This window comes from Salvia splendens, chromosome 13 (genome assembly GCF_004379255.2).
Source record: "Salvia splendens isolate huo1 chromosome 13, SspV2, whole genome shotgun sequence".
Classification (NCBI taxonomy): Eukaryota; Viridiplantae; Streptophyta; class Magnoliopsida; order Lamiales; family Lamiaceae; genus Salvia; species Salvia splendens.
In genome coordinates, this window is record NC_056044.1 from 28,876,507 (window position 1) to 28,902,218 (window position 25,712).

Below are 25,712 nucleotides of genomic sequence, written 5' to 3' on the forward strand. Positions count from 1 at the left end.
AGAATGTGGCGGAAGATTGATACAAATGGATGAATGACGTCACAAATGGGATGAATGAACGGGTTGATAAGTCGTGGATGGAATGATTGATGCCATAATCGAGTGTGAAAGTTCGTTTGTTAAGCCGGATAAAAGTCTTTGATGAATTGAAAATTCAATAGTGAACTTAAGAGATATAAAGTCACAAAAATGTTATTAATAAAAATATCTGATTTTTGTCCATCATAATGGGGCCTTTACACAAACACTAATTTAAGATTAACACCAAATCGGGTACCGCGGATGCCAGATTCAAAAATTTCAGGTACCAGATCCCGAAATTCCCAAAAAACTAATACCCAATATCAGACCCGAATCTGATTTCGGGCACTTGATTACACGACTCGGGTATCCAATCCTGAAAAATCGGGTATCCAGTTCCAATTGTGATTTTTATTTTTATTTTTTAAATTAACCACAAACTTTTAGAAATACTACAAACTTTAAGAGAAAATAATTACAAACTTTGAGAAATACAAAATTCATAGGTAGAGGGCGGCGGAGGGAGGCGCATGCGAGAGAGCATAGAGGGGAGGGAGGTGGTATAAATTTTGTGGTATACTCTAACTCCCTAAATCACTAACACTAATATGCTAACTACTCCCTCTGTCGCGAATAGAAGTCTCGTTTTTCCATTTTAGTCCATCCGTGAATAAAAGTCCTAGTTCACTTTTACTATAAATGTTAATAGGGTCTCACATTCCACTAACTCCTTCCACTCACATTTCATTTAAAACTAATATATACAAGTGAGACTCATATTCCACTAACTTTTTTCCACCCACTTTTCTTAACATTTCTTAAAACCCGTGCCGCTAAGAAATGGAACTCCTAATGAAGGACGAAGGGAGTATTAACTAAAATGAAATCATGCAAGCAAAAATATATTTAATTACTTAAATTTTTAAAAATAAAAATAAATATATAATTTATTACTATTTTTTTATAAAAAAATTAGATAATTTGGGTAATTTGACCCCCGATGATCCAAAATTGTCACTACCGGATCCCGATCCGAAATTCAAAAAATCGAATTTTAGATATTCAATTATCTGAAATTTTCGGATTTGGATATCGAATCCATTTTAATAGGCCTATTTAAGAAATTTATGAAATCCTAATTTGTATAAAAAAACAAAAAAAAAAAATAATTAATATAGAACTCCATCCACATCAACCCCTTGAGACCGAATTTCAATGTCAACATGATACCAAACTAAGAAATTAGTTTGAGTTATTGCAATTGTAGCTTTAACCATTGCATCTTATTTATATTTTATTATAAAATTAATATAACTTAAATTATCATTTTGTATTCACTTTATTTTACCTTTTATAAAATGTATGAACTGTAGACTGTAGTGAAGTGGAGAAGGAGCAAAAGTGAGCAACAATATCACTATAAACTATAGTAGTATTAAGTTTAATTTCACATATTTAAATTATAAAGTTTTAATTCTGGTTGTAATATGTATGGGATAATTACACAAATTTTTTATTTTACGTTTGTTATTTATAAAAAATATTTGAATTTGCATTCATATATATATATATATATTTCAATTTAATACATTTTATCACGTGTTTGGGCGCTATAACGCTGTTAATCTTTTACTTACATGGTATAGTATATGAAACAACGACAAGTTTGTTTTATACAAATATAAGAATAATAATACTATATCTTTCTGTACAAATATAAAATAATAATGAAATTTTTAGTACTTTATGGTCGGTTGTCAAAATAAAATAATACTAAAATATAATTTGGGATTGAATTGTTAGATTATTTTAGTCATAAGGGGATTAGCTAAGACTAATTATCTCATGATTATCCATCTAATTATATTTGTAGTTAAATGATATTGTGTCTATCATTTAGTCGTAATTAGCATTGAGGATGAGTTAATAATATAACAATCCATATATATTGCCTTTGTCAAAATTTAGAAAATATTAATAACTCATTTTCACAATGAAATGTTATTCTGTATGTTTGTGATATTGACTCTCGTGAGTCGTGACTGAGATGTTGTTCCGGTAAAAGTAATTTCTATTTACTGCACCAAATCATGAGAGAGAGGAGGAAATTAAATTGCAACGGCAAACAAAGAAACTCAATTTGCAAAACCGGAGATCGCCGTCGACCAAACCCTACCGGCTGCGGTAACAGTCGCCGCCTACCTCTCGCCGCTTTCTCAAGGTACTTCCTCTTCGTAATTCTCAAATTGGACGCGCCTTACTCAGCTTTGGGGGGTCAATGATCCGAACCTATCCCACTCCCGCCCTAATTTAAGTCACACCAGCAAGGGTTTCCAGTTCTAGTGAATGAATCATGTCCGAATTTGTGTTGTTTCAGTGACTAGCTTTTTGAATTGTTGTAGACTTGTTAATCGGTCAGCTTTTTTGGTGTTTTCCCATTTTGTTAATTGGAGTTTCAGCATCTCATATTCGTATTATAGCTGTTGTCACTATTTTATGATATGCTATATTTCTAATTGCGTTGATGGATATTAGCCCAAATAGCTTCCGTACTTGTTTTTGCCGTTAATGGCGGAATCAATTGCAACAACATCACAAAACATGGATAAAATCTATATGGTACATCAGCGATGACTAGGAATTGTCAATCGTGAAAATATATGGGGATGACCGTGAGCTTTAGTGTGATGTCACCCAAGGTCTCCAAATATGTTTCAATAACTGTATATGATTCTTATGGAGTATTTAGTTAGAGGAGGCTATTATTACTTAAGAAAATCTGAAAGTAGGCTGCGGTTGCTGGAATTCCATAATTTAGTTGGATGAGGTTACTATTGATGCCAAAGTGCCACCCCTGTCTCATGATCATTCTTTGCCCTGAAATTCCCGGATTCCTTTCTCTCTTCTAAAACTAAAACTTCCCATCTCTCATATTGTAAATGGTCAGAAAACCTTATGCTTGACACAGTGAATTCTTGCTGTAGACATGAGATCTTGACAGAATCAAAAGGAATGAAGAGTCCAAGCAAATCTCTTGACGTGTTTGACTTCAAAGAAGAAGATGAGCTGACAGAAATGACTGTCAGAAAGTTTACTCCCGAGTTTGGGTGTCCTCGGGCCCTTAATGGTAAGACACCATCAACTAGTATGGCCATCTATCATGAGTATGGATGATGAACCTTCCACTGGGAAGAATTATACTTCATAACTGTAGAACTCCAAAAAATTGTGGAAAGTACTCTTGTTTAAATGATACCAAATTTGCTATGTATGACCAAGGCCATAAAATGAAATTGCCTGGCTAATAATAAGGGAGTGGTTTTCTTTCTTTTATAATGTCCCCATGCATGCATCCTAACAGTGTAATATTTTGGATCATGACTATTATTGCAGCGGAAAATTATGATGCGAAGACGCCAGAACTAAGCCCTGTTCTACAAAATGATTTTGTTAGCCTTGGACAAGCTGCCGCAATTAAAGAAGTTGAATCCGGAATTATTTCTTCCAATGTGGAATATGGCTCAAGCCCCGGTGCCCCTCTAGAGGATCATTCAAATGATTCATTTCCAGCATCTTCATGCAATGTACTGATGTTTTAGCCATTTATTAGCTCTGTCTTGGCCTAAAAAATGTGCCTCCTGACTCCACATTATCTCTATCCAAAGAATGTGCAGGTTAAGTCTGTTTGCTTGGCTTCAGGTGCCATTAACAGCATGGATCAAAGATCACCATATGATAATAATGGTCTGAATCGACAAACCTTGTTTATATTCTTGCTTTACTTACTCTCTTCCTTTTGTTTTTGATTTAGAAACGATGCAGTTTGGTTTAAATATGAGATTTTGTAAAAGCCTTTACTTACTATATTTGTTCAATTGCATCAGCTTCTTCTGATGGACCATCACCTGACTGTTTCGATGGTGGGGATTTGGTAAGTATTGTACAGTACAGACCCACCTGTGTATTCTTTTCGTACCTTTATATTTCCTGGGTCATAAACAATTTATCTTGTATTTGCATCTCGCCTTTGACTTTTATGTACCTGTGTGATAACTGATAAAGTTGCTAAAGAAAAACATTTAACGAGGAGTTTAAATTCTCTTTATTTTGTCAAGAAAGTAGAATGTAAACTACTTCACAGTGTAGCTTCATAAGTAGTGTTAAAGTCCCTTTACATTGCTCCTTTTCCCTTAGTTTATGGCATAGAGTGTTAAAGGAATTGAGTGATTTTTTTGAAGATGGAGGAATCCTTATAGGAGGTTTGTGATAAGGTTAAGGTTGGAGTTTCTTGGAGGGTGATACTGATACACCATAAATAATTCAAGGCCTTTTAAGAAAAATATATAAAATCTAGATATAGGTCGAGATTGGAATCATATGGTTAACTAGAAGACTGTCACCATTTCTAAATGTCTAATAAGTTTATATTGTTTCCTATAAAGAAAAAAATAGTAGTTCCATTATAGGTGGTACTGCTAATGTGATGTTGTACATTATAATGTTTCATTTAGTTCTATCTACCATATTCTTAGGAGATGGATCACTTTGATTGATTAAGTGCAGCTCAACACAATTAGTATATTTCTTACATCGAGATTGGCAGCACGCTGAAGAACTAGTCTTTCTATATGGCAGGATGGTGAGAGGGAGGGAATTGATTTCTATGCTGATTATCTGGATTACCGGGGTTCACAATATATGGATTCTGTGGTAAGCTTCTCTAAAAGTTATGTTGAAGCTAGAAGCAGAACCATCCATGGAGATTTTCATATTCATATGGAAATTGATGATATTGTCAAAATAGAGTCTCAGTGGAGTGCTCAGGTAAGTAAAGCATGCTAGATTTATTTCTATGCTCTTCATATACTCCCTCTGTCCCAAGGTAGTTGAGTCGTATTCATTTTTGGGTTGTCTTAAGGTAGTTGAGTTATTTCTTTTTTTGGCAAAAAATTTATCCTCTCTCATACTTTACTATCTATTCATCTCTCTTAATTTATTCCCTCTCTTTACTTTACTTTCTCTCTTTACTTTACTTTCTCCACTTTAACCTTTAACACATCAATTTCTTAAATTTCGTGTTCAAAAGAAATGCCTCAACTGGAACGAAGGGAGAACTATAATACGATGTTGAAATTGACATAAAAATTTCCTTTATTCAGATTGAGGCTGGTATAATCAATATATATTTCTTTGCAAAAGATGCAGCACAAGTTGAATCTGATGATGTCCACAATGCTTCAGGTTGGTTGACTCAGTTTACTTTTACTGCTGTACTCATATTACGAGATTACAGTTGCAGTTTTACGAGATATACAGTTTTATGCTGATAGCACACTATTTATTAAGCTGAATGTATTATGTGTTTTTAACTCATATTGTATGATACAGCAGCCTGTGGAAACCAGAGGTTTGGATTTGTTTAGTTTCAAGTTTTTGCTTTATCTAGCATCAAATTTTATACGAAGACACAAAGTTATTAGGTTCGGTTAAAATGGCTGCAAGCTATAGTTTAATTACCATTGCTAATTTTCATTACATAATGACTTAAGCATCCATGGCTTGGTGCATTACCTTGTGTCATAACAAATTGTTACTGCTATCCAAACTTGCTCATAATGGAGCCATTTCTTTTTCCGTATGTTAATCAGAATTTGGTCCTACGATGCAACAGTGAAAAGTGAAAACTTGAATTATTTCAGTGTTGGTTTCTTACATTTTAGTCTTATACATGTTTATCTGAAAGTTGATTTATACTCATCGGGAGTTTGAACCCACTTCAAACAAACTTTCCCTCTGTCAAAAATCAAGGGATCTAACAAGTCCAGGGAAAACATCAATAATGCAACACACTGAGTTGAGGAAAACAAGGGTCGTAGTAGGTGACATTTTAATTGCCCCTAAGTTTATAAAGTTAGATTATCGCTACTGAGTTTTGATTCTTATAGATCAATGTGGTGTGTAAACTGATTTAAAGTGACTTGTGAAGGAACTAGGTTAACTGTGGGAATTAAAAACACACACTAAATCGTTGTAGAAAAAAGGAAGATTATACAAATGCTAAATACACACCAGAAGAAACATAGGAGAAGCAGGTTTTTTCTTCAGATTGCATATACCCTACGGGCAACAACAGATAGTTGTTCATTGTGTATGTGTATAATTTTTGCTTTTCCCTTAGTGGTACGAAAAAATATTCTGGATGCTTTTTATCTGAAGCATGGTTGTTGAGATGTTTCTTATAATATGCTCTGGATTGAGTATGGGTCAAAGTGAGCTCTAAAGACTTGTAATATACCATATTGGTCATATGATATCCATAGGAGCCCAGACCAGGCAAGTGAGAAGTGTCAGAATGAACTGTTAAGACATACTTGCAAGCATTAATATATTAACTGTTAAATCAGTTTTCTAGCTGACGGCTGTAATATTTAGTGAAGTATTGAAGTTGCAGCGGATAAGATACACAAAAGCATTTCTACCATGTAGAAAAAGTGCTAATTGCTTCGCCATCTCCTTCAAGAATTATAAGTTTATTGGTCTCTTATCTAATTGCTGTATACTATTATTGAGTTATAGAATTATGATCTCTGAGAGAATTCTTGTGTTGCTGCTTGTCTGCTACTGATGGATCTCAAATCTGTTGCTCTCTCAGCTGTATCAAGAGTCCAAGAGTTGCAATTTCCAGCTGTTGATCCTAACTGGTACCAGAAACTTGAAGCAATTGAATCTCTGGATGACAGATATAAGGCACTTTGGAATGTCCTACTTGAGTGAGTATTTAAGCACCTATATTAGCTATAAGAAAACTTTCAAAGGTATGCATATGACAGACGCCAGAAATTCCCTTTCCTTTCGTTGACACACGTGATTCTGTAAATAAATTGCTTGTGTTATGAGCTGTGCTTGACATTTCAAGGTTGATGTTATTGTTATATAACATTTGGTTTATATGATTCTGTGACATTTTCACTGGAGGGGGGAGCTTTCGGGTGCATGTATTTGTTTACTGATAAACTCGTCTAAAATGCTAATAGTTATAATTGAATCTAAAAGAACCTAACCTAATTTAGTTTAGGTAGACTTAGTATTCCATTATTAGATATGGTACGACTTATATGTTTTTTGTCCTCTTGTTAATTAAATCTTGCACTTAGGATCTGGCATAATGTGTTTGTACTTTCTTGTTATACTTTAGGCTGATATTGTCTGAGAATTGAATAATAAATCAGGCCATGTGTTATGGATGCAGTTTATTGCCTTACATTTATATCATGAAGCAATTTGCATCTTTCATGTAATTTCGTTAGTCCGGCTTTAAGCAAGGAAAACACAGTGATACTGGAACGTTATAAAAGTATTGCATGACTATGTTATATTCTAAATACTGTGACATCAACATTTATATGAATTTCTTTGGTAAGTAGGATGAAAATTACCATTAGTTCAAATCTCTAGATTTTTCCTCCTTTCATGTAGCTTAGCTTCTTTGTTTTGTATTTGATGGGAATGACAAAACAAAAAACTGTAGCAGTTAAACTTTACCAAAGGTAACTGTGTGAACCTCCGTTTTAGATCTTTAAGGTTCGACCACATTTCTTGAAATGTTATTATCCTATTGTTGATCATTGGTGCGTACTTGGTTTCTTTTGAAGGACTGGAGTGGATTATTCTTTGAGAGGAAGGGAAGATTGGATGCTCACGAGAAGCTACTTTCCCAAGTGAGTGTAATTGTGCCTGGGAATTTCTCGAGTTGTGTACTTTTATAAATGCTATTATCTGTTCCAAGGACTTACAACTGTATGCTTTCTGTTCTGTTTTCCAAACTATTGTTTCAGTGACCTCTTTGGTCATTATTTTGTCATCGGGCCCTTAACCCACAGACACTGTTTAAACATTAACCACTGATTGAGTCATATAATCAACTGATGATTTGGTCAGATGCCTTGTTGTTTGGTTTCAGAGAAATCGTTGAATTTTATTATATTGCCGTGCCTATGTATATATGTTGTTTATCACTGAAAATTTTCCAACTTCTAATTTCTGTATAAATGTTAGTTTGTAAAAGTTGCCTTTTCGTAGTATGGGATCGAACTGGAAACGTGTCAAGTATAAAATTGGACATGGAAGTATCATATTCCTACTGATTCCTGTGACCTATTAGATGCCAGTCTTTTTCACATTTGTTCCTCTCAGCATTAAGTTGAGGAAGCAGTTGAATAAGATCTTACGTAATTGAATTGAAAGATTGAGAATGGTTTGTTCTTACATGAGAATCAACCAGATACTGTGTTTGGGTACCTTATGTAGATTTTACATGCAGGCACTAAAAATTTCCAACTCACTTTAATGCAAAATTATAAAGATTGATGAGGAGATGTTTAGGCCCTGCTCTATTGGAATGGATAATTGTATGTTTAAGAAGCATCTATCATGCTGCAACTTGAGAAAGCTGCAAAAGATATAGTTTTCAAACAAATTATAATTCTTGCCTGATTGCTATCTGAAGTAAGCTACTTTCAAACGTTTCAGATTCGAAAGGCCTTTTGAAGAAGTGATTTATCCGAAAGGTGATCCTGATGCTGTTTCCATAAGTAAGAGAGACGTAGATCTGCTACAACCAGATACATTTGTTAATGATACAATCATAGACTTCTACATTAAGTAAGTTTGTATACAAATGTGAAATTATTTTTCACTAGCATTCCCCTGCACCTCAAGCTGTATATGGCTTTGGAGATATGAGGAATTTATCATTTTGTATTCTCTTTTTTGGTTAAGTAGTAAGAAGGGGATTTCAGTAATAATGTGTTATGACTATACCTACCGATATATGTAACATCATAATTGATACAAAGTTTAACTACATTAGCTTGAGGTTGACTAAAAAGGAAAAGAAGAAAAATAGTACTCCTTTTGCACCTTTTTCTGAAGTATGTAGCCCTTTGCAAAAATAGCTTGTAGATCTTTCTGAGTCATAGTTTGTTTCTTGTTTGAACTCTGCTCACAGTAAGTCTCTTAATTTGACAGATATTTGAAAACTAGACAAAATGTGGATGAGAGAACTAAGTTCCATTTCTTCAATAGTTTCTTCTTTCGAAAGCTGGCTGACATGGACAAAGATCCATCCAGTGCTTTTGATGGCAGGGCAGCTTTCCAGCGTGTTCGTAAATGGACAAGAAAAGTAAATTTACTAGAAAAGGATTTCATTTTGATTCCTGTCAACTACAAGTAAGAAACTAAACATAAACCCTAGTTGAGATTTTGGTAGATTGTCCTAGCTTAACTTCTAGTATCAAGGCTTTGAGAGTGGTGACTTACAGTGCAATGATATGGCAGTCTCCATTGGAGTCTTATTGTAATTTGTTACTTTGGCGAAGTTGCGAGCTATAAAGGCAAGTCTTCACAACCTGGACACCATACATGACATAGTTTCAACTTACTGATTTCATTATTTTTTTTTTGTTTTCTTTTATGGTATTTACGCAATTCAGACCGGGATGACGAGTCGGGAAGAGTGCCTTGTATATTGCATATGGATTCTTTGAGAGGAACTCATTCTGGCCTTAAAGATCTCATGCAAAGGTATATTGTTACTTATGTTCTATGTGCCTTTGTTTCTCTCAGAAAGTGTGAGAGATTCTGGATTTTCATTTCAGTATCCCAATCAACATATACAATTGAAGCATGCACAATTCTGAAAATCGTAGTGTTACCAGTATAAGGCAATAAACAAATATTAACCCTATTTGGTTCACTTTTCTTTATCTTTTTTGCTTTTTCTTCCTGCGTTATTGTTTGCTGATGTGTTTGGATTTTCACATGGCAGTTATTTATGGGAGGAGTGGAAAGAAAGGCAAAAAGGAACATGTGAAGATCTTCATTCCAAATTCAGAAACTTAAAGTTCGTACCACTTGAGGTATATATGAAATATGACCTGCGTATACGAGCATACAATGTTTACAAGCATGTAGAATATATAAAGTATCTACAAACGTATTAAGCAACCTCCTTTGGGTCTGGGTATTTGGAATCAATTTAGTGAATATTATTGTTTTTTGCTTCTTAATAGAAAGTGAACATGTAAGACAATTTTTCTCCACTTTCATGTGGTGTCAAGTGGAACATGCTGGGGGAGGGGGGGGGGAGGGGTCTTTATCTTCCCCAGATATTTTTTACTTAATATGGATTTTCTGTTTAGAAGTTGAGCACGGCCATTATGCATCATTTGTTAATCTCAATGGGGAAGATATGTGACATCATGTTTGCAGATTGCCAGCTACCTTATCTTCATTTGAAGGCATGAAAAATGACCATTTTTCTTCTTATCTTTCTCTATTGAATCCATGGTGCGTAGTGCTAATCAGCACTTGTCGCTGTACTTCCCCTAGCAAGTGTTCTTAAATGCCTTGTAGGGCTAAATTGGAGATATCTAAAAGTAAGGTTTGGGTCAATTGTCCTAGTTACAGTGTCCTTCCAACCTGCGGTGAATTCATACTCTGCAGGATGACCAAATTTTTGAAATTTCTCCATACTCAATACTTTGAATATGAGTATCTCATTTCTTAGTTCACTTGCTAAAAGAAGATCATGTCTAATGATAATCTTCACTCTATCTTTCATGACCTTCCTTTAGGCCACCCACCTTTATTTATTCTCTACTTGTTGTTTAATTTAATCTTCGTCTATATAAGCTGCTTCTTGTTTCAAGTGTAATTAGAAGCCTGGAGAACTTGAAGATATGCTGCTATTGGCTTTATTCTCATAGAACATCTATTAGCCTCAATCCAAGAATAAATAATTTGTAAAGACTAGTTTTCTATGCGTTGATGGGCTTACTAGCTTCTTTCGCCATGTTTCTTTGATTGATCATAAATAATTTAGGATGATATTTGCGCATATCATTTTGGAAATAGGATCTTATGTGTTATCTTTGGGCGATATGATCATCCAATCCAGTTGTTGGAATCTGCAGGTACCGCAGCAACAAAATTCATTTGATTGTGGACTTTTCTTGCTTCACTATGTAGAGCTCTTTCTCGAGGAAGTTCCCGCTAACTTCAATATCTACAAGATCACACCATCCCTTAACTTTGTAAGTACCCTGTTATGTCCTATATCAAACGTACTACATCTTACATGATGTAATCAATAGATGTGATTATATTCCTAATTAAACATATATTGAGATATACTGAAATCAACTACTATATGATTAAGCTTTATGAATATTGCAAATTGCGGCTTGGGAGGCTACCTATGTGCTGTTCAGCTGCTATGGAGCGTCTTTGAACTGCATGTTGTGTACCTGGCTTTGAGTATGCACCATCTCAAAAATATTTCAGAATAAATGAAGTCTCCACTCTCCATCAGAAATGTTCCCTCTGTTCCCCAAGTATATGCACACAGCACACATTACCATTTTGGGAAGTCCGCCCCAAGTATATGCACACATTACCATTTTGGGAAGTGCCCCCCAAGTATATGCACACTAAAATATTTTTACACTACCTCACCACACATCCCTTATTTTTCAAACCCCAATTGCTCCACCTATTTACAAATTTACCACACATGGCACACCAATTCTCCCCTCAACGCACTCTACCTAACAAAGTGAGACCTTTTCTCCACTCACCATACACACTACCTTAAACTTAATAAAACCACTTGGGAGAGGGAAGGTGTACATAACTTGGCATCTCTATCATCATTTTGTTAAGAAATGAGGATATTTTATTTTATATATTTTGTTATCTTGTCTGTGACCTAGAAAACATCATAAATTTTAATGGTTATGTGACCCTATGTCTGTGTTTTTAGCTCCAGGAAGATTGGTTTCCTCCTGCTGAACCCTCCATCAAAAGAACTCATATTGAAACATTAATTAGTGGTTTGCTTGACTCCAAATCTGAAGAATGCCTGCCATCTGGTGGGAGTGGTATGCATTCCCCTGAAGATCTGAACGCCACTCATGGCTTTGACAATGCCATTCAGTTTGCAGTAAAATCTCCCCCTCCTTTGGATGGATTTCATGAGAGCTCGCTATGTGAGGTTGGCCAGGGAATTGAGCTGACTTTACTTCCTACTTCATCTGCAAGAAGCACCCAATGTACCAAAACTTCAGGATTGGTTTTAAAGGAGTTGTTTAAGCAAGAATCTACTCCAGAATCTTTTGCTGATGCACCATGGGAAGCTTTAGAAAGCAAAGCATCTATGTTTGAGCTTAAAAGCCCTGCTTCTTTTCCAGAGGTACTTCAGATATCCTTATTCTTCAGATGCCCTTTGGTTTTGTTACTCAACTGTTAATGATAATGGATGGTATCATTAATATGGCTCTTTATTATCTACATAATTGTAACGCTACTTATAATCTTGAGAGGTTTATGCATATTGTGTGTGTGTGTGTGTATTCTTTATGGTAATGCCCTTACTTTGGAGCCAGTCGTCGATTGAATGCAAGTATGGGTCTGACACTTGGGATAGCTGCCTGTTTGACAATTAAAAGATGAATCATGCGGCCTGTGTGTTTCCCCTTTATTTTTTGCTGGTAACTGCTGTTGTTTTTGTTGCGTGTTCTTTGCTGATGAATTTCATTCGTAAGTATGTCTATCAACAGGCAGAAGTGAAAGCTACGTGTTTTGCGACCTCAGAGTTGGCCAAACAAATCTTCCAACATCCAGATGATGTTACCCCAGAAGCACCTATGATTCCCTACCAATCCGAAGATTATAAACCAGGGGCAGTTTACCAACCCACACCAGTGGATGCCGACTCAATTCCAGTGGCATCATGCCGTGACTCTGGTGAATATTCGGGACTTTAGTGAAGTAGTTAGCCTCATATACATAGATGACATACAGAGAGGTATATCGTGTATGGCTTGATTCTTTTGGTTTTCTTGTCTACAGGAGCACTGCTTAATGGCGAGGGTCTTGCCGACATCAATGCCCCAAACGGCAATTCATTTTTCATGAAGAATTTCTCAGAGCTCCGCCAAGAAGCTAGCCAGTCGCACAATCACACCCTCCCAGATGTATTTGAGTGTGGTGACAGGTTGAATGCTGTTGAGTGTGAAAGCCCAGATCTAATTCGCTACCCCAACAATCAGGTCGACCCACCCCTGCCGCACTCTAACTCTTCGCCCGGGTCAGCTGAGCAGGGTAATAATGGTGTCGAGCGAGAATGGGTTTCAGTATCAGCGGAAGAGCAGCATGCTGCAAAAAGGATGCGAATCAGCCCCAGTGGTGAAGGAGAAGAGCTTAATGACAATCTGTCGAAGGACCTTAATTTGTAAGGTATAGTGCTAAACTCAAATAGTTTGTCTTCCACAGCCATGGATGCTTTGGGAGCTTTTGTGGCCGTCGTTTTGTATGAAATATGTAGATTATAAGTGGGAAAATTGGATTGAAATTTCATTCTTAAACTTTCTCACGGATCATAAAGTAGTACTATACACTTTGAAATCGTTGATTTGAGGTGTTTTAAACAAATTAAGGCCTCGTTTTCAGTAAAAGTTACATTAATCTAGGACTTCGATTTTCATTCGTTTGTGATTGTAATTATTTGCAAGAAACCACACTTACCATGTAGTTCGTGTATTTGACACACAGAATCTACCTTTTCAAATGAAGTTATTCGAATAAATATGTACTTATTCAAGTAAAGACGAAAGAATAGTTGTCTATGTGTTCACGTGCGCATATACACAAAATTAAACTGTAGTCTTGTGGCTATCAATATATGGGGGTACTCTTCTACGAAATTTTATTCTTATTGGGATGATGAATGAAGTAAAAAAAGTAGAGATTTTGTAACAATGCATTTGAAAGTTTGGCGTAGCATATTGTTTATTATTCAATCAGACATTTATTTATAGATAAAATTCATCTCTTGATATTGAACTTATCTAAAGTACGATGAAGCATCTTCTTCTTAAAAAAAAAAAAAAAAAATCAATCAATGTCTTTGGATATTTGGCACTATGAAATTTTCTTCACGAGGAAGCTAGTATATATCTGAACCATATGATTTGAATTATTGGATGATGAGCTAAGTAAATATTTGAGGGTGAAGTCAACAATATACGCCACCCATATTTATCCATTGTCCTAATGTGTCTGACATGCAAGAGGGGTAGACCAACATTTTTGAATTTCACAACTTATCACTTTCTCTCCATTAAATACTAGCACTAATTACTTTCTGTTGTATATTTTGGAAGTATTTGGTTGTTATATTTTTAATACGTTCAATTACGTACTACATTGTACACCTCTGACCTTTCCCCCCACTATTAATAACTGGAGTAAGTTGCCCTTTGCATTTTGGGTTATGTCACAATTTGTGAATATATCTAATCAATATTTTTATTATTCACGCATATTATATGAATGTTTAATTCCGAGTAATTTCAAATTGAATTGATCCTAAAGTAACTATACGTCATCCATAAGTTCAGATGTTATTACTTGTTTGTAAAGTCCACATTAAGAGTTATATGCATAAAGTGTATCAATCATTTATGAACAATTTTAATTGGTACCAATAAAGCTAAAAAGTTGGTTAAAATCTTAAATGGTTGTGGTTCAACACGAGAAACGCCGCGTTTTAATTATTTCTGATGGACCATCATTAAATACCACACCAACAACACACATGCCTATTCAATAAATATCTAAAAGAAACATTAACAGTGGCTGACGAAGATTACAATTTGAAGGACAAAAATTTAATTGAAGCCGTGTTTGATTATATTTGAGGTACAAATAAGATTAGGAATTATTGAAATTAAAAATAAGCTACTGTAGTAATAATTGGAGTCCTAGCATTTATTAGGGCTGAAACCAATAACTTTATTAGCTAAATCGTAACTGACACGTGTCCCCTGCTGCTGCACGTTGCCGATTATCGACAGCGACCCGCTCGTCCCCGCGAACGCAAAGCAGTACTTTCCGCCGTCGTCGACAGGAATTAGGAAATTGCTCGGCCGCAGCGCCACCGCCTTCCCCCCAGCGAACTGCAGCGACACCGTCGGCACCCTCACCGTCGTCATCCTCGAGAGATCGTAGCACGTGTCGAAAAGCGAGAATCCGCTCGCCGCCGGCAGATCCCGCGCCATTCCGGCGAAGGCATCTCTCACCGAGTTATACACCTCCGACCTCAGCCGCGTCACCGCCGTGCCGGAGTCGATGATCACCCCCCCGCGGCCGCCGCCGCCAATCGCGAGGAGGTCCGGGGAGAAGTTCACCGGCCGGCCGCCGACGTTGATTCCGGTCAGTGCGACGAAGTGGTAGGTGTTGATTCTGGGATTGGTGAGAAGCGGAGCGAGGACGGCGTCGGCGGCGCGGGCGGAGTTGAATTCGAGAGTGGAGGAAGAAGAGGAGTCGCGGTTTACTAAACAGTACGAGAATGAGGCCGCTTTGATTTGGGAATTTAGGGATAGGGTTCCGCCGCCGAGGCCTAGTAGCCCGGCCGCGCCGGCGAATAACCCCTCGTTATGGTGGCCGCAGCCGATTGCGACGTTGGGGACGGAACCGGTGGCGCCGAATGTGACGGTCTCAGTGGCAAAGTTGCCTACTGTGTAGGAGCCGTCACCATAGCTCACCTGTGTATGCACAGCTCAATTAATTTTTAAAAAACTAATTTAACATCACTTTATCGTAAAATTGGAAAAAAGTATGTACTCCATAAAACCTGATAGAGGCAGGAGTCGGTGCGGCAGGCGGAGACTTCGAGGGCGGAGCACTGGGGGGAGGCGCAGGGGAGGGAGCGGTAGGAGGCGGAGGCGGAGGGGTTGAAGATGGGGTCGGCTTGGTCGTAGCAGGTGGAGCAGGGCTGGCATTGGAGCCAGCTGATGTCGCTGCCGGTGTCGACGACCATGTAGAAGTCCTTGGAAGGGCGGCCGACGCCGATGCGGGCGAAGTACTCGCCGCTGCCGAGGCGGATGCCGGAGGTCACGGGAGACTGGAACTGCTGAGGCGAGAATTCGGAGGCGGAGGAGCGGGAGCGGGAGAGGGAGAGGGAGTGGCGGAGGAGGAGGGAGTGGACGCGGGATTGGTCGCGGGCGAGGCGGGAGAGGGTGAGGGCGGTGTAGTTGGCGGCGGTGGGGCGGGCGGAGGGGAGGGAGGAGCGGGGGTGGATGGTTAGGGAGAGAGAGGGGGAGCCGTCTAGTTGTTGCTGTGGTAGTACGGTTGTCGCTGGAGTGTTTGGAGGGGAGAAGACTTGACGGGCTTGGTTGAGGGCGGCAGCGGCGTCCATGAACTCGAATTGGAGGTCGTCATCGGCGGCAGAAGAGGTGAGGATGAGAGAGAAGATAATGAAGGAGGCTAGGTTGAGAGAGAGAAAGTGAGGGGCCATGTTTTTGGTTGAAGGTGGTGAGGATATGTCACTTGAATTTATAACGCAGAGCAACGGCAGCTTGGATTGTGATTGGATTGGAATTATAAAACATCATTTAGTTAAAAAAAACACTATCAATAATCTATTACATGTATATAGTCGGATGCTTTCGCCGTAGAGTAGTTGCAAATAAATACATACATATTTTTAAAATTAAATAGTGGATCAAAATTTGATCAAATTATTATTCCTAGTCTCCTACTACCTTTAGTTCAACTTTTCCTATCTTTTAGTTATTATAAATAGAGTATGTTTTATTTACTACGCAAACCTACGTATATCACGGCATTTTTCACATTAATTAGAAGCGTAGTGATAAATTAAAAAAAATTGTTTATACAATATTGGATATTTTGGGTATTTTACCTTTACAATAATTTATGATGATTATTTAATCTAATGATTTACATAATTAACCTTCTATGATCATTTAGGAAATACTAAATTTTCCATAATCATCATTTACACATTTAACCGATTTAGGAGATTATTACCATCTTAGTAATCAATTATGTAGATACCATAAATTAGTTGCATAATCTCTTCTTCCATTAACAAGAATGTGGATATTTTTTTTTCATTTCACCTAATTTCTTAGTGTTCCCATCAAATGAAATAATCATTGTCATTCACATCAAATTATTTTATTGTTAAATAATTTTTAAAATTTCAATATAAAAACGACTACACCCATATATACTTAATTTTTGAGTTTTATCGTTAAACGAAATCATCATAGTCATTCGCATCAAATTATTTTATTAGTATTAAATAATTTTTAGATTTGTAAATTATAAAAAACGGCTACATACATATATATTCAATTTCCCAATGATACCATCCAAATAAATATTTATAGTATTTTACATCTAATTATTTTTATTATTAAATAATTTTCAAAAATTTAAGTTATAAAAATGATTAATGTATATATACTTATTTCTTAACTAGTGCTATAATCAAACGAAATAATCAAAGATTCAAAGTGATTCCCATCCAATTATTTTATTATTAAATACTAATTTTTAAATTTCTAAATATAAAAAAATGATTGCATCATATATACTAATTTCTTATTGTTATTATAAAAAAATAATATTAGTATTTTGCATCTAATTATTTTATTATTAATATTCTTAAAATTCTAAGTTATAAAAATGACTATATGCACATATATTTAATTTCTAAATTTTATCTTCCAACAATTTATTAATAGTATTTCAAAACCAATTATTTCATTATTAAATAATTATAAGTTATAAAAATGAATATATGCATATATATTTAATTTTTTAGTGTTATCATCAAACAATTTAATAATAGTGTTTCACAACTAATTATTTTATCATTAAATACTTCTAAGTTATAAAAATGACAATTTGCATATATATTTTATTTCATAGTGTGATCATCCAACAATATAATCTTAGTCACTAGCAATCCAATTATTTTATTAGTATTATATAATTTCAAAATTTCGAGTTAGATAAATGACTACATATATTTATATATACTTAATTTCTTAATATTATCAAATTAAATAATCATAGTTATTCGGATTCAATTATTATTATTATTATTAATATTATTATTATTTTTGACTTATTAAATTATAAAAATGACTAGATGCATATATACTTAATTTATTAGTGTATCAACCAATTTTTTATTATTAAACAATTCTTAAAATTATAAACTATAAAAATGACTACATGCATATATACTTCATTTCTTAGAGCTTTCATCCAACAATTTAATCATAGTCATTCACATCCAATTATTTTATTATTAAATAATTTTTAAAATTTTAAATTAATAAAATGACTACATGCCTATATCCTTAATTTCTTAATGTTACCATCAAACAAAATAATCATAGTCATTCATATTCGATTATATTATTGTTAAATACAGTCATTTTTAAAATTGTATTGAGTTCTAAAACGGCTACATCCATATATAATTAATTTCTCAGTGTTACCATCAAACGAAAGAATCATAGTCATTCACATTCAATTATTCTATTATAACTAATTTTTTTAAGTTCTAATTTATAACAATGACTACAAACATATATACTTAATTTCTTAGTGTTATCATCAAACGAAATAATCATAGTCATTTGCATCCAATTATTTTATTATCAAACATTTCTTAAAAATTCTAAATTATAATAATGTCTACATATATATATACTTAATTTCTTAGTGTTATTATACAACAATTTATTCATAGGTCCAAATATTTTATTATTAAATAAAAATTTTAAAGTTCTAAATTATAAAAATGACTATATATATATATATATATATATATATATATAGGGGAGCACTATTCTCCTTTTCCACTCTTAGATTCTTTTCTCTTCTTACTAATAACCGTTAGATCTTTTCAATCAACGGACCACGTTAATCCTTAATAATGATTTCCGCGTTGTATTATAGAACCTTTAGTTGTGCATTATGGGGGTAATATAGTAAAGTTAGTAAAATGGAACCGCCATATTTTTGGCAATAGCGAATTTTAAGCGATTTGCAATCTTACGCCTCTTCAGTTTTCTCCAACTTCTCTCCAGCATACGATTCGACTCTCCCCACTCCTTCCACTCTCTAAAACCCTAGTTACATCTCCCACAAATCGATTTTGACAGCCTCCGTGACATATTTCGGTGATTACACTCCACCGTGGTTGCATCTGCCACAAATCGACCGGCCTTGACTCGTTTCGACGAATATTCAACAAATCTTGCAGGTATGTAAATGGAAAGCATTCAACTTTGCAAATGCCCACGAGAGGTCGACCACTCTCTCAAGCATCAGAGGATGCAGGTGAAATTTCCGACGCTATTCAATATCTTATTTGTTGCTTGCGTGAAAGGGTATTTGCAACTCTGTTGATTGCTCATTATCCAGTTTAAAAAGGAATAACTTTACAATGTTCTTTAATCTGTTGGTGTATATGTGCTCAGTCCGGATGGAATAGGTTTATCAATTTGTGTGGGTAATGCATTATGAAACTGTAATTGTACATTTTTGGAGTATATTGTGCATTATATGATTGGTATTCTTTATGTGCAGTAAATTATGCAATGTGCATAGTGTCGTGTGTTTTGTGTTGTGTTGATTAAACTCGTGAAGTAGTTTGTATGTGCATATTTTAGTGTAAACTATGCATTATGAAACATACTTTATGCATTATGGTAACTACATTATGCATTATTAAGGGTGTTGGATGTGTTGTCATATTTGCTCAGTCTGGATGTGTTTTTTGTATTATGTTGTGTGGCCAATGCATTGGCAAACAGTAAAATTGGATTTTTTTTTCCTACTATTGAATGCATTATATGAGTTGTATAATGTATATAGTTTCAAACATTATGTGTGTAACACATGTGCGTTTTCATGTTGAGACGCTGCACTATCAATTCGTTTGTGCATTTAATAGTGTAGACTATGCAGTATAGAACATTATTTATGCATTAAGTTAACTAAATTATGCATTATTCAGGGATTTGGATGTGTTGCCATAGATCCTCAGTTTGAATGAGCTTCTTTTATTATGTTGTGTGGGCAATGCATTTTGAAACTATAATATTGCATTTTTTGTAGTATTGACTACATTATATGAATGGTATCATTTATACAGTTTACTATATTTTATGTATAACCCATGCGCATTATCATGTTGAGACAATGCATTATTAGTAATATTATATGCATTATCATGTTGAGACAATGCATTATCAGTATTATTTAATGCAGTATCATGTTGAGACAATGCATTATCAGTAATATTTAATGCATTATCATGTTGAGACAATGCATTATCAGTAATATTTAATGCATTATCATGTGAACATCTATAAGTATTATATAGACTTTATTGAAAATGTTATGATAGTTTTCTTTGTTTGTTCTATTTCAGAGAAGCGGCTACAATCAGAAATAGATGATACAGTAGATGATGTTATACCAGTTGCTTTGGCTAAGAGGTTCAGGGATAGGTTGGCAGAGGGCGCTCCCAGTGCGGTCGCAGGTGATGCTGAAAAGAAACAGCTAAAGGGACGAAAGCCTAATCGGCTGTACTGTAGACGACCACCGCTGGAATTTTTTAACTACTTGAAGCAGTTAAATCCAAGACAGAAAAGGGCGGTTACGGAGATTGGTTTTGGGGCAGTACTCTGTTTTTGAGAATATGTTTTATGACTGTGAAATTTCAAACACGCAGCCGAACAGTTTGTGCATGTCGTTTATTCGGATTGCCTTTATTTTAAATGCAGTCCACGTTATTTTACAATGTAGTGTGTATTATGTTATTTGTCCATATACGTGTACGATTAACTCTCATATTGCTTAACATAAACCACATAATTTACAAATCCTAGTGCATAATGCAATGCCTACACCAAATAATGCGTTCGTACATTACACAATAACTATACTAATCCATATACAGAAAACGGATCAAAATCCTGTGCATCATATATGCATGTCATTGCATTATTTGTACTGAATTATGCATTATATAACTTTTTGTGTGTATTTGAGAATATGCTCTATGACTGTGAAATTGCGCATTTTAGTTTCTGTAATGCATTATTTGTGATATGTAATGAACATTTATCCTGATCCGTTTAACTTAAGTTGTGCCGTGTTTCTATGTTTGGTTCACGTTTCTTGTTTTCCCTAAGGGTTTAACAAGCCTAGGGGCTAGGGTGTAGTACGTTCTAAGTCTACATAACGTTGTCCAAATACACGAGCTGCAGTAATTCGTCTGGGGTTGCACGTTCATAGCGCGTAGACATTTTTAAAACAGATGTACGTAATGTACATTTGTTGTAGAGTATAATGCGTATTTTAGTTTCTGTAATGCATGTTTTGTGATATGTAATTCATATTTATCCTGCCCCGTTTAATTTAAGTTGGGCCGTGTTTAGATGTTTGGCGCACGTTTCTTGTTTTCCCTAAGGGTTTAACAAGCCCAAGGGCTAGGGTTTAGTAAGTACACATTAATAACAACGTTAACAAAGACCATTAGTTTGATTTATAAATAGTCCCTAGACCCTAAGGGTGAGCCGAAGAGCCGTAGAGGAAGAAAGGGCCCTCGTCTCTTACATAATATGTACATTATGTAAATCAGTCAAAATTAGTGCATATCCGCGATTATAACTAAACACTAGTTTTATAAATCAAACTAATGGTCTTTGTTAACGTTGTTATTAATGTGTACTTACTAGACCCTAGCCCCTGGGCTTGTTAAACCCTTAGGGAAAACAAGAAACGTGCGCCAAACATCTAAACACGGCCCAACTTAAATTAAACGGGGCAGGATAAATGTGAATTACATATCACAAAACATGCATTACAGAAACTAAACTACGCATTATACTCTACAACCCAGACGAATTACTGCAACTCGTGTATTTGGACAACGTTATGTAGACTTAGAACGTACTACACCCTAGCCCCTAGGCTTGTTAAACCCTTAGGGAAAACAAGAAACGTGAACCAAACATAGAAACACGGCACAACATAAGTTAAACGGATCAGGATAAATGTTCATTACATATCACAAATAATGCATTATAGAAACTAAAATGCGCATTATACTATATAATATGTACATTATGTATATCAGTAAAAAAAACCTACGCGTTATGAATGTGCGACCCCAGATGAATTACTGCAGCTCGTGTATTTGGACAACGTTATTTAGACTTAGAATGTACTACACCCTAGCCCCTAGGCTTGTTAAACCCTAAGGGAAAACAAGAAACGTGAACCAAACATCGAAACACTGCACAACTAAATCAAACGGACCAGGATAAATGTTCATTACATATCACAAATAATGCATTACAGAAACTAAACTGCGCATTATACTATATAATATGTACATTATGTATATCACTAAAAAAACATACACGCTATGAATGTGCGACCCCAGATGAAATACTGCATCTCGTGTATTTGGACAATGTTATTTAGACTTAGAACGTACTACACCCTAGCCCCTAGGCTTGTTAAACCCTTAGGGAAAACAGGAAACGTGAGCCAAACATCGAAACACTGCATAAGTTTAATTAAACGGGTCAAGATCAATGTTCATTACATATCACATATGATGCATTACAGAAACTAAACTGCGCATTATACTCTACATATCAGAATTCAACAAAGTATAGCATCTCCTTTCACGCAGCGCTCCCTCTCTCTTAGAAAATTCTCCGTCACCGTCAGCCATTGTTTAGGTCTGCTCTCCCTCCTTCGTCGGCGTTCCGTCGCTGAACTGCTGCACGGCTGCTGTCCTTCGCGCAGCTACTACCCATGTTCCCAACCTCGCTTTCTCTGCCCTCCGATCTGTACTCCGTCGTCACCGTCGGCGAGCTCGAAAGCTCAGCTCTCCGCCTATCTTCTTCTCTCAGCGCCGCTGCGATTCGTCGCAGCCGCGACTCTCCATCATCGCTGTTGATCAGCCACCGCTGCCACCACTAGGGTCGCCATTGCACGGATGTTGCTGTTTTCCTCCCGCCATGGTTGTGCGCGATCCAGCACAGAGCCGACGTCGCATCAACCTCTGTTCCCCGTCGCTGCCTCTCATAAAGCACAGATGTAATGGAGAAATTCACGTCAATGGCGTTTGGCAAGGAATAATAACCGTGAAGATTGAGTTGGAGTAAATTTAGGAAGTTGCCATAACCAACCAAATTATTGATTACCAATTAAGCCCTTTTCGTTTTTTTTAATCATTAAATTAAATGATTAAACACACTAATTTAGGCCATTGGATACAGGAAATCAACGGCTAAGATCAAGAAGGAAATAGGAGGAAATATGAGAAAAGGAAATGAATACATCCCTATATATATATATATATATATATAGTTAATTTTAAAAGTTACCATCAAACGAAATTATCATAATCATCCACATCCAATTCTTTTATTATTAAGTAATTTTAAAAATTTTAAGTTGAATGACGACATGTGTTAACTTCCAACTAAATATAATACTAGTATTTTGCATTCAATTATTTTTTATTAAATAATTCTTAAAATTCTAAATTAGAAAAACCACTATTTGCATATATATTTTATTTCTTGACGTTATCATCCAATAAATTAATTATAATCTTTCACATCCAATTACTTTATTATTAAATAATTTTTGAAATTTTAAATTATAAAAATGATTAAACGCATATACATAGTTACTTTCTTAGTGTTATTATCAAATGAAATAATTATAATAACTCACATCCAATTATTAATAGTAATTTTTAAAATTTCAATTTATAAAAATAACTACATGAATATATACTTAATTTCTTAGTATTATGATCATAAATGATCATAGTTTTTCGTATCCAATTATTTCATTATTAAATTTTTTTAGTTTCTAATTATAAAAAATGACCATTCATATATATACCTAATTTCTTGTTGTTATTATCAAATTAAATTCAGTATTTCATTTCTAATTATTATATGAAATAATTATTAAAATTCTAAGTTATAAAACAACTATTGCACTTAATTTCTTAATGTTATCATCCAACGAAATAATATTATTATTTCACACTCAATTATTTCATTATGAAATAATTTTAAATGCTTTAAACAAATAATAGTGTGTTATCATCCATTTCTTAGCGTTACCTAAATATTCCTAATTAAATGCACCAATTTATTTTGCAGTGATCATCCACATTTATTAATTTCATATTTCCATATATAATCCATGTGATTTGATATTGATTTATCTTTACAAATATAACAAAAAAGGGTAACTAAGTAAATAAATGATAGTTAATAAAAAAAAACCGGTTTAAATAAAAAACCGATTTAAAATTCGAGGGCATTTTGTATATACGATTTTTGTTAATTTAGAATTAATAGATTTGGACTCTATGGATTAGGTTTCTAACTTTAAATTCTTTTTGAAGCTAAACATGGATATATATTCTTAGGGGCAGTTTGGTAGCTATGTTACACATAGATAAGGGATTAATCTGGGATTATTTATGTGTTTGGTAATTATGTTACCAAACTTAATAGCCTGTGTTTTATATCCGGTCCGCACAAAACCCACTGAAAATCCTATGTTTCACTCATATTTGTAACTACCCAAAATCCTATGTTATTTATCATGGAAGCCTAGTTAGTTTTAGCAAAATACAATTTTACCCATCAAAATTTCGAACCCTAAACCAAAATATGTGTTGGTTTTACTTATGTTGTTGTATTGAAAGACGCCATTTTCTTATTAAATCATGTTTTGATTTTTGTTGATGTCAATTTGTTATTCACACTTTATTTTCATTATATTACATTCTAATTATAATTACGTAATACTTGAAGGCAATTGCTTTTTTTTAAATAAAAATATATGATTTTATTCAATCCACAAACGCTTTAAACTTCAAAAAATTTGAACGTACAAAATTTGGCACTTGATAAAATATTTTCATATAGAATTTGTCCAAAATAATCAATGCTTATTCATAAAATTTGACCAAAATAATCAATGCTTACAAAAATAGAATACCAAAATAAACAAACATTTTTTTTTGTAGAAAAAATATAATTTTTTGATAAGTAAGGAGTTTAGCCTGAAAATATGTTATTTTTTAGGAGTTTAGCTTTAAAAGATGCTAATTTTTGTAAGGAGGATAGTTTAGTAGTAATTAACTTAAATTAATGAGGATAATTTTGGCAATCATAATTTTAATCCTTGCTTGTGACTTATTGTACCAAACACTACAATAAGATAAATCACAATTATCTTAATCTATCAAACACCCAATATATGTAAATTAACTAATCGAAACTATGATAACTATCATAATGGTATCATGTCTAGTCGAAACATGACATAGCTATCAAACGAGCCCTTATGCTATTCGACCGTTTGGGAAGGTAATTTTGCAGTTAGTTGAAAAGTATTGTACGCTTTCTTTTGAATAATTATACCACGAAAGAAAAAATAACTATTTTGTTACCAATTAATTAACGTGAGGTTCATGATTCATCTTTGGATTATTTTACGATATTTCCTAAATTTTAATGTCTACCTATGGTTGTTTTTTTATTTCAAAGAACACTACAAATTTATTTAGATTTTACTCATAGAAGGTCATGAAATTAATGGACAAAAATTTAATCTACATAAAATAATTATTTTTTTGTAAATAAAATTTGATAAATTTTTAAATTACTTTGATACGTACTAGTAATTAATTATTTACATATAGATGATGGACGCAAAAGTAGTGAATGTTGCAAATGATGCAA

At 34.6% G+C, this 25,712-nt stretch overlaps 2 protein-coding genes across 8 annotated transcripts; one reads left to right on the plus strand and one right to left on the minus strand.

The window, feature by feature from the left end:
- The first annotated feature begins 2,062 nt into the window (after window positions 1–2,062).
- LOC121761746 (probable ubiquitin-like-specific protease 2B) lies at window positions 2,063–13,512 on the plus strand. Of its 7 annotated transcripts, none has more exons than XM_042157373.1 (18): window positions 2,063–2,242; window positions 3,006–3,148; window positions 3,415–3,605; window positions 3,687–3,765; window positions 3,906–3,952; window positions 4,657–4,845; window positions 5,181–5,262; window positions 6,674–6,791; window positions 7,674–7,739; window positions 8,551–8,682; window positions 9,151–9,249; window positions 9,358–9,413; window positions 9,513–9,603; window positions 9,848–9,938; window positions 10,995–11,114; window positions 11,843–12,271; window positions 12,624–12,825; window positions 12,931–13,512. In XM_042157373.1, the coding sequence occupies exons 1-18, from the start codon at window positions 2,112–2,114 to the stop codon at window positions 13,314–13,316; spliced, it is 2,652 nt and encodes an 883-aa protein (XP_042013307.1). In that variant the 5' UTR covers window positions 2,063–2,111; the 3' UTR covers window positions 13,317–13,512. The 7 variants fall into 7 exon arrangements, with proteins under 7 accessions (XP_042013307.1, XP_042013302.1, XP_042013303.1 ...); XM_042157368.1 differs by having other exon boundaries at window positions 2,064–2,242; window positions 9,049–9,249; XM_042157369.1 differs by having other exon boundaries at window positions 2,064–2,242; window positions 3,696–3,765; window positions 9,049–9,249.
- A 1,222-nt stretch (window positions 13,513–14,734) lies between these two features.
- On the minus strand, window positions 14,735–16,403 carry LOC121762420 (protein ASPARTIC PROTEASE IN GUARD CELL 1-like). Its single transcript, XM_042158297.1, has 2 exons — window positions 15,716–16,403; window positions 14,735–15,626 (listed from the first exon to the last, which is right to left on the minus strand). The coding sequence occupies exons 1-2, from the start codon at window positions 16,376–16,378 to the stop codon at window positions 14,844–14,846; spliced, it is 1,446 nt and encodes a 481-aa protein (XP_042014231.1). The 5' UTR covers window positions 16,379–16,403; the 3' UTR covers window positions 14,735–14,843.
- Window positions 16,404–25,712: the final 9,309 nt, after the last annotated feature.

Coding starts and splice junctions, on each gene's coding strand:
- LOC121761746 (XM_042157368.1), top strand. CDS start 2,112: ATGAGAGAGAGGAGGAAATTAAATTGCAACGGCAAACAAAGAAACTCA. Junction 11,115..11,842: donor TCACACCATCCCTTAACTTT/GTAAGTACCCTG, acceptor CTGTGTTTTTAG/CTCCAGGAAGATTGGTTTCC. Junction 12,826..12,930: donor GGCATCATGCCGTGACTCTG/GTGAATATTCGG, acceptor TCTTGTCTACAG/GAGCACTGCTTAATGGCGAG.
- LOC121762420 (XM_042158297.1), bottom strand. CDS start 16,378: ATGGCCCCTCACTTTCTCTCTCTCAACCTAGCCTCCTTCATTATCTTC. Junction 15,627..15,715: donor CCGACTCCTGCCTCTATCAG/GTTTTATGGAGT, acceptor GTGCATACACAG/GTGAGCTATGGTGACGGCTC.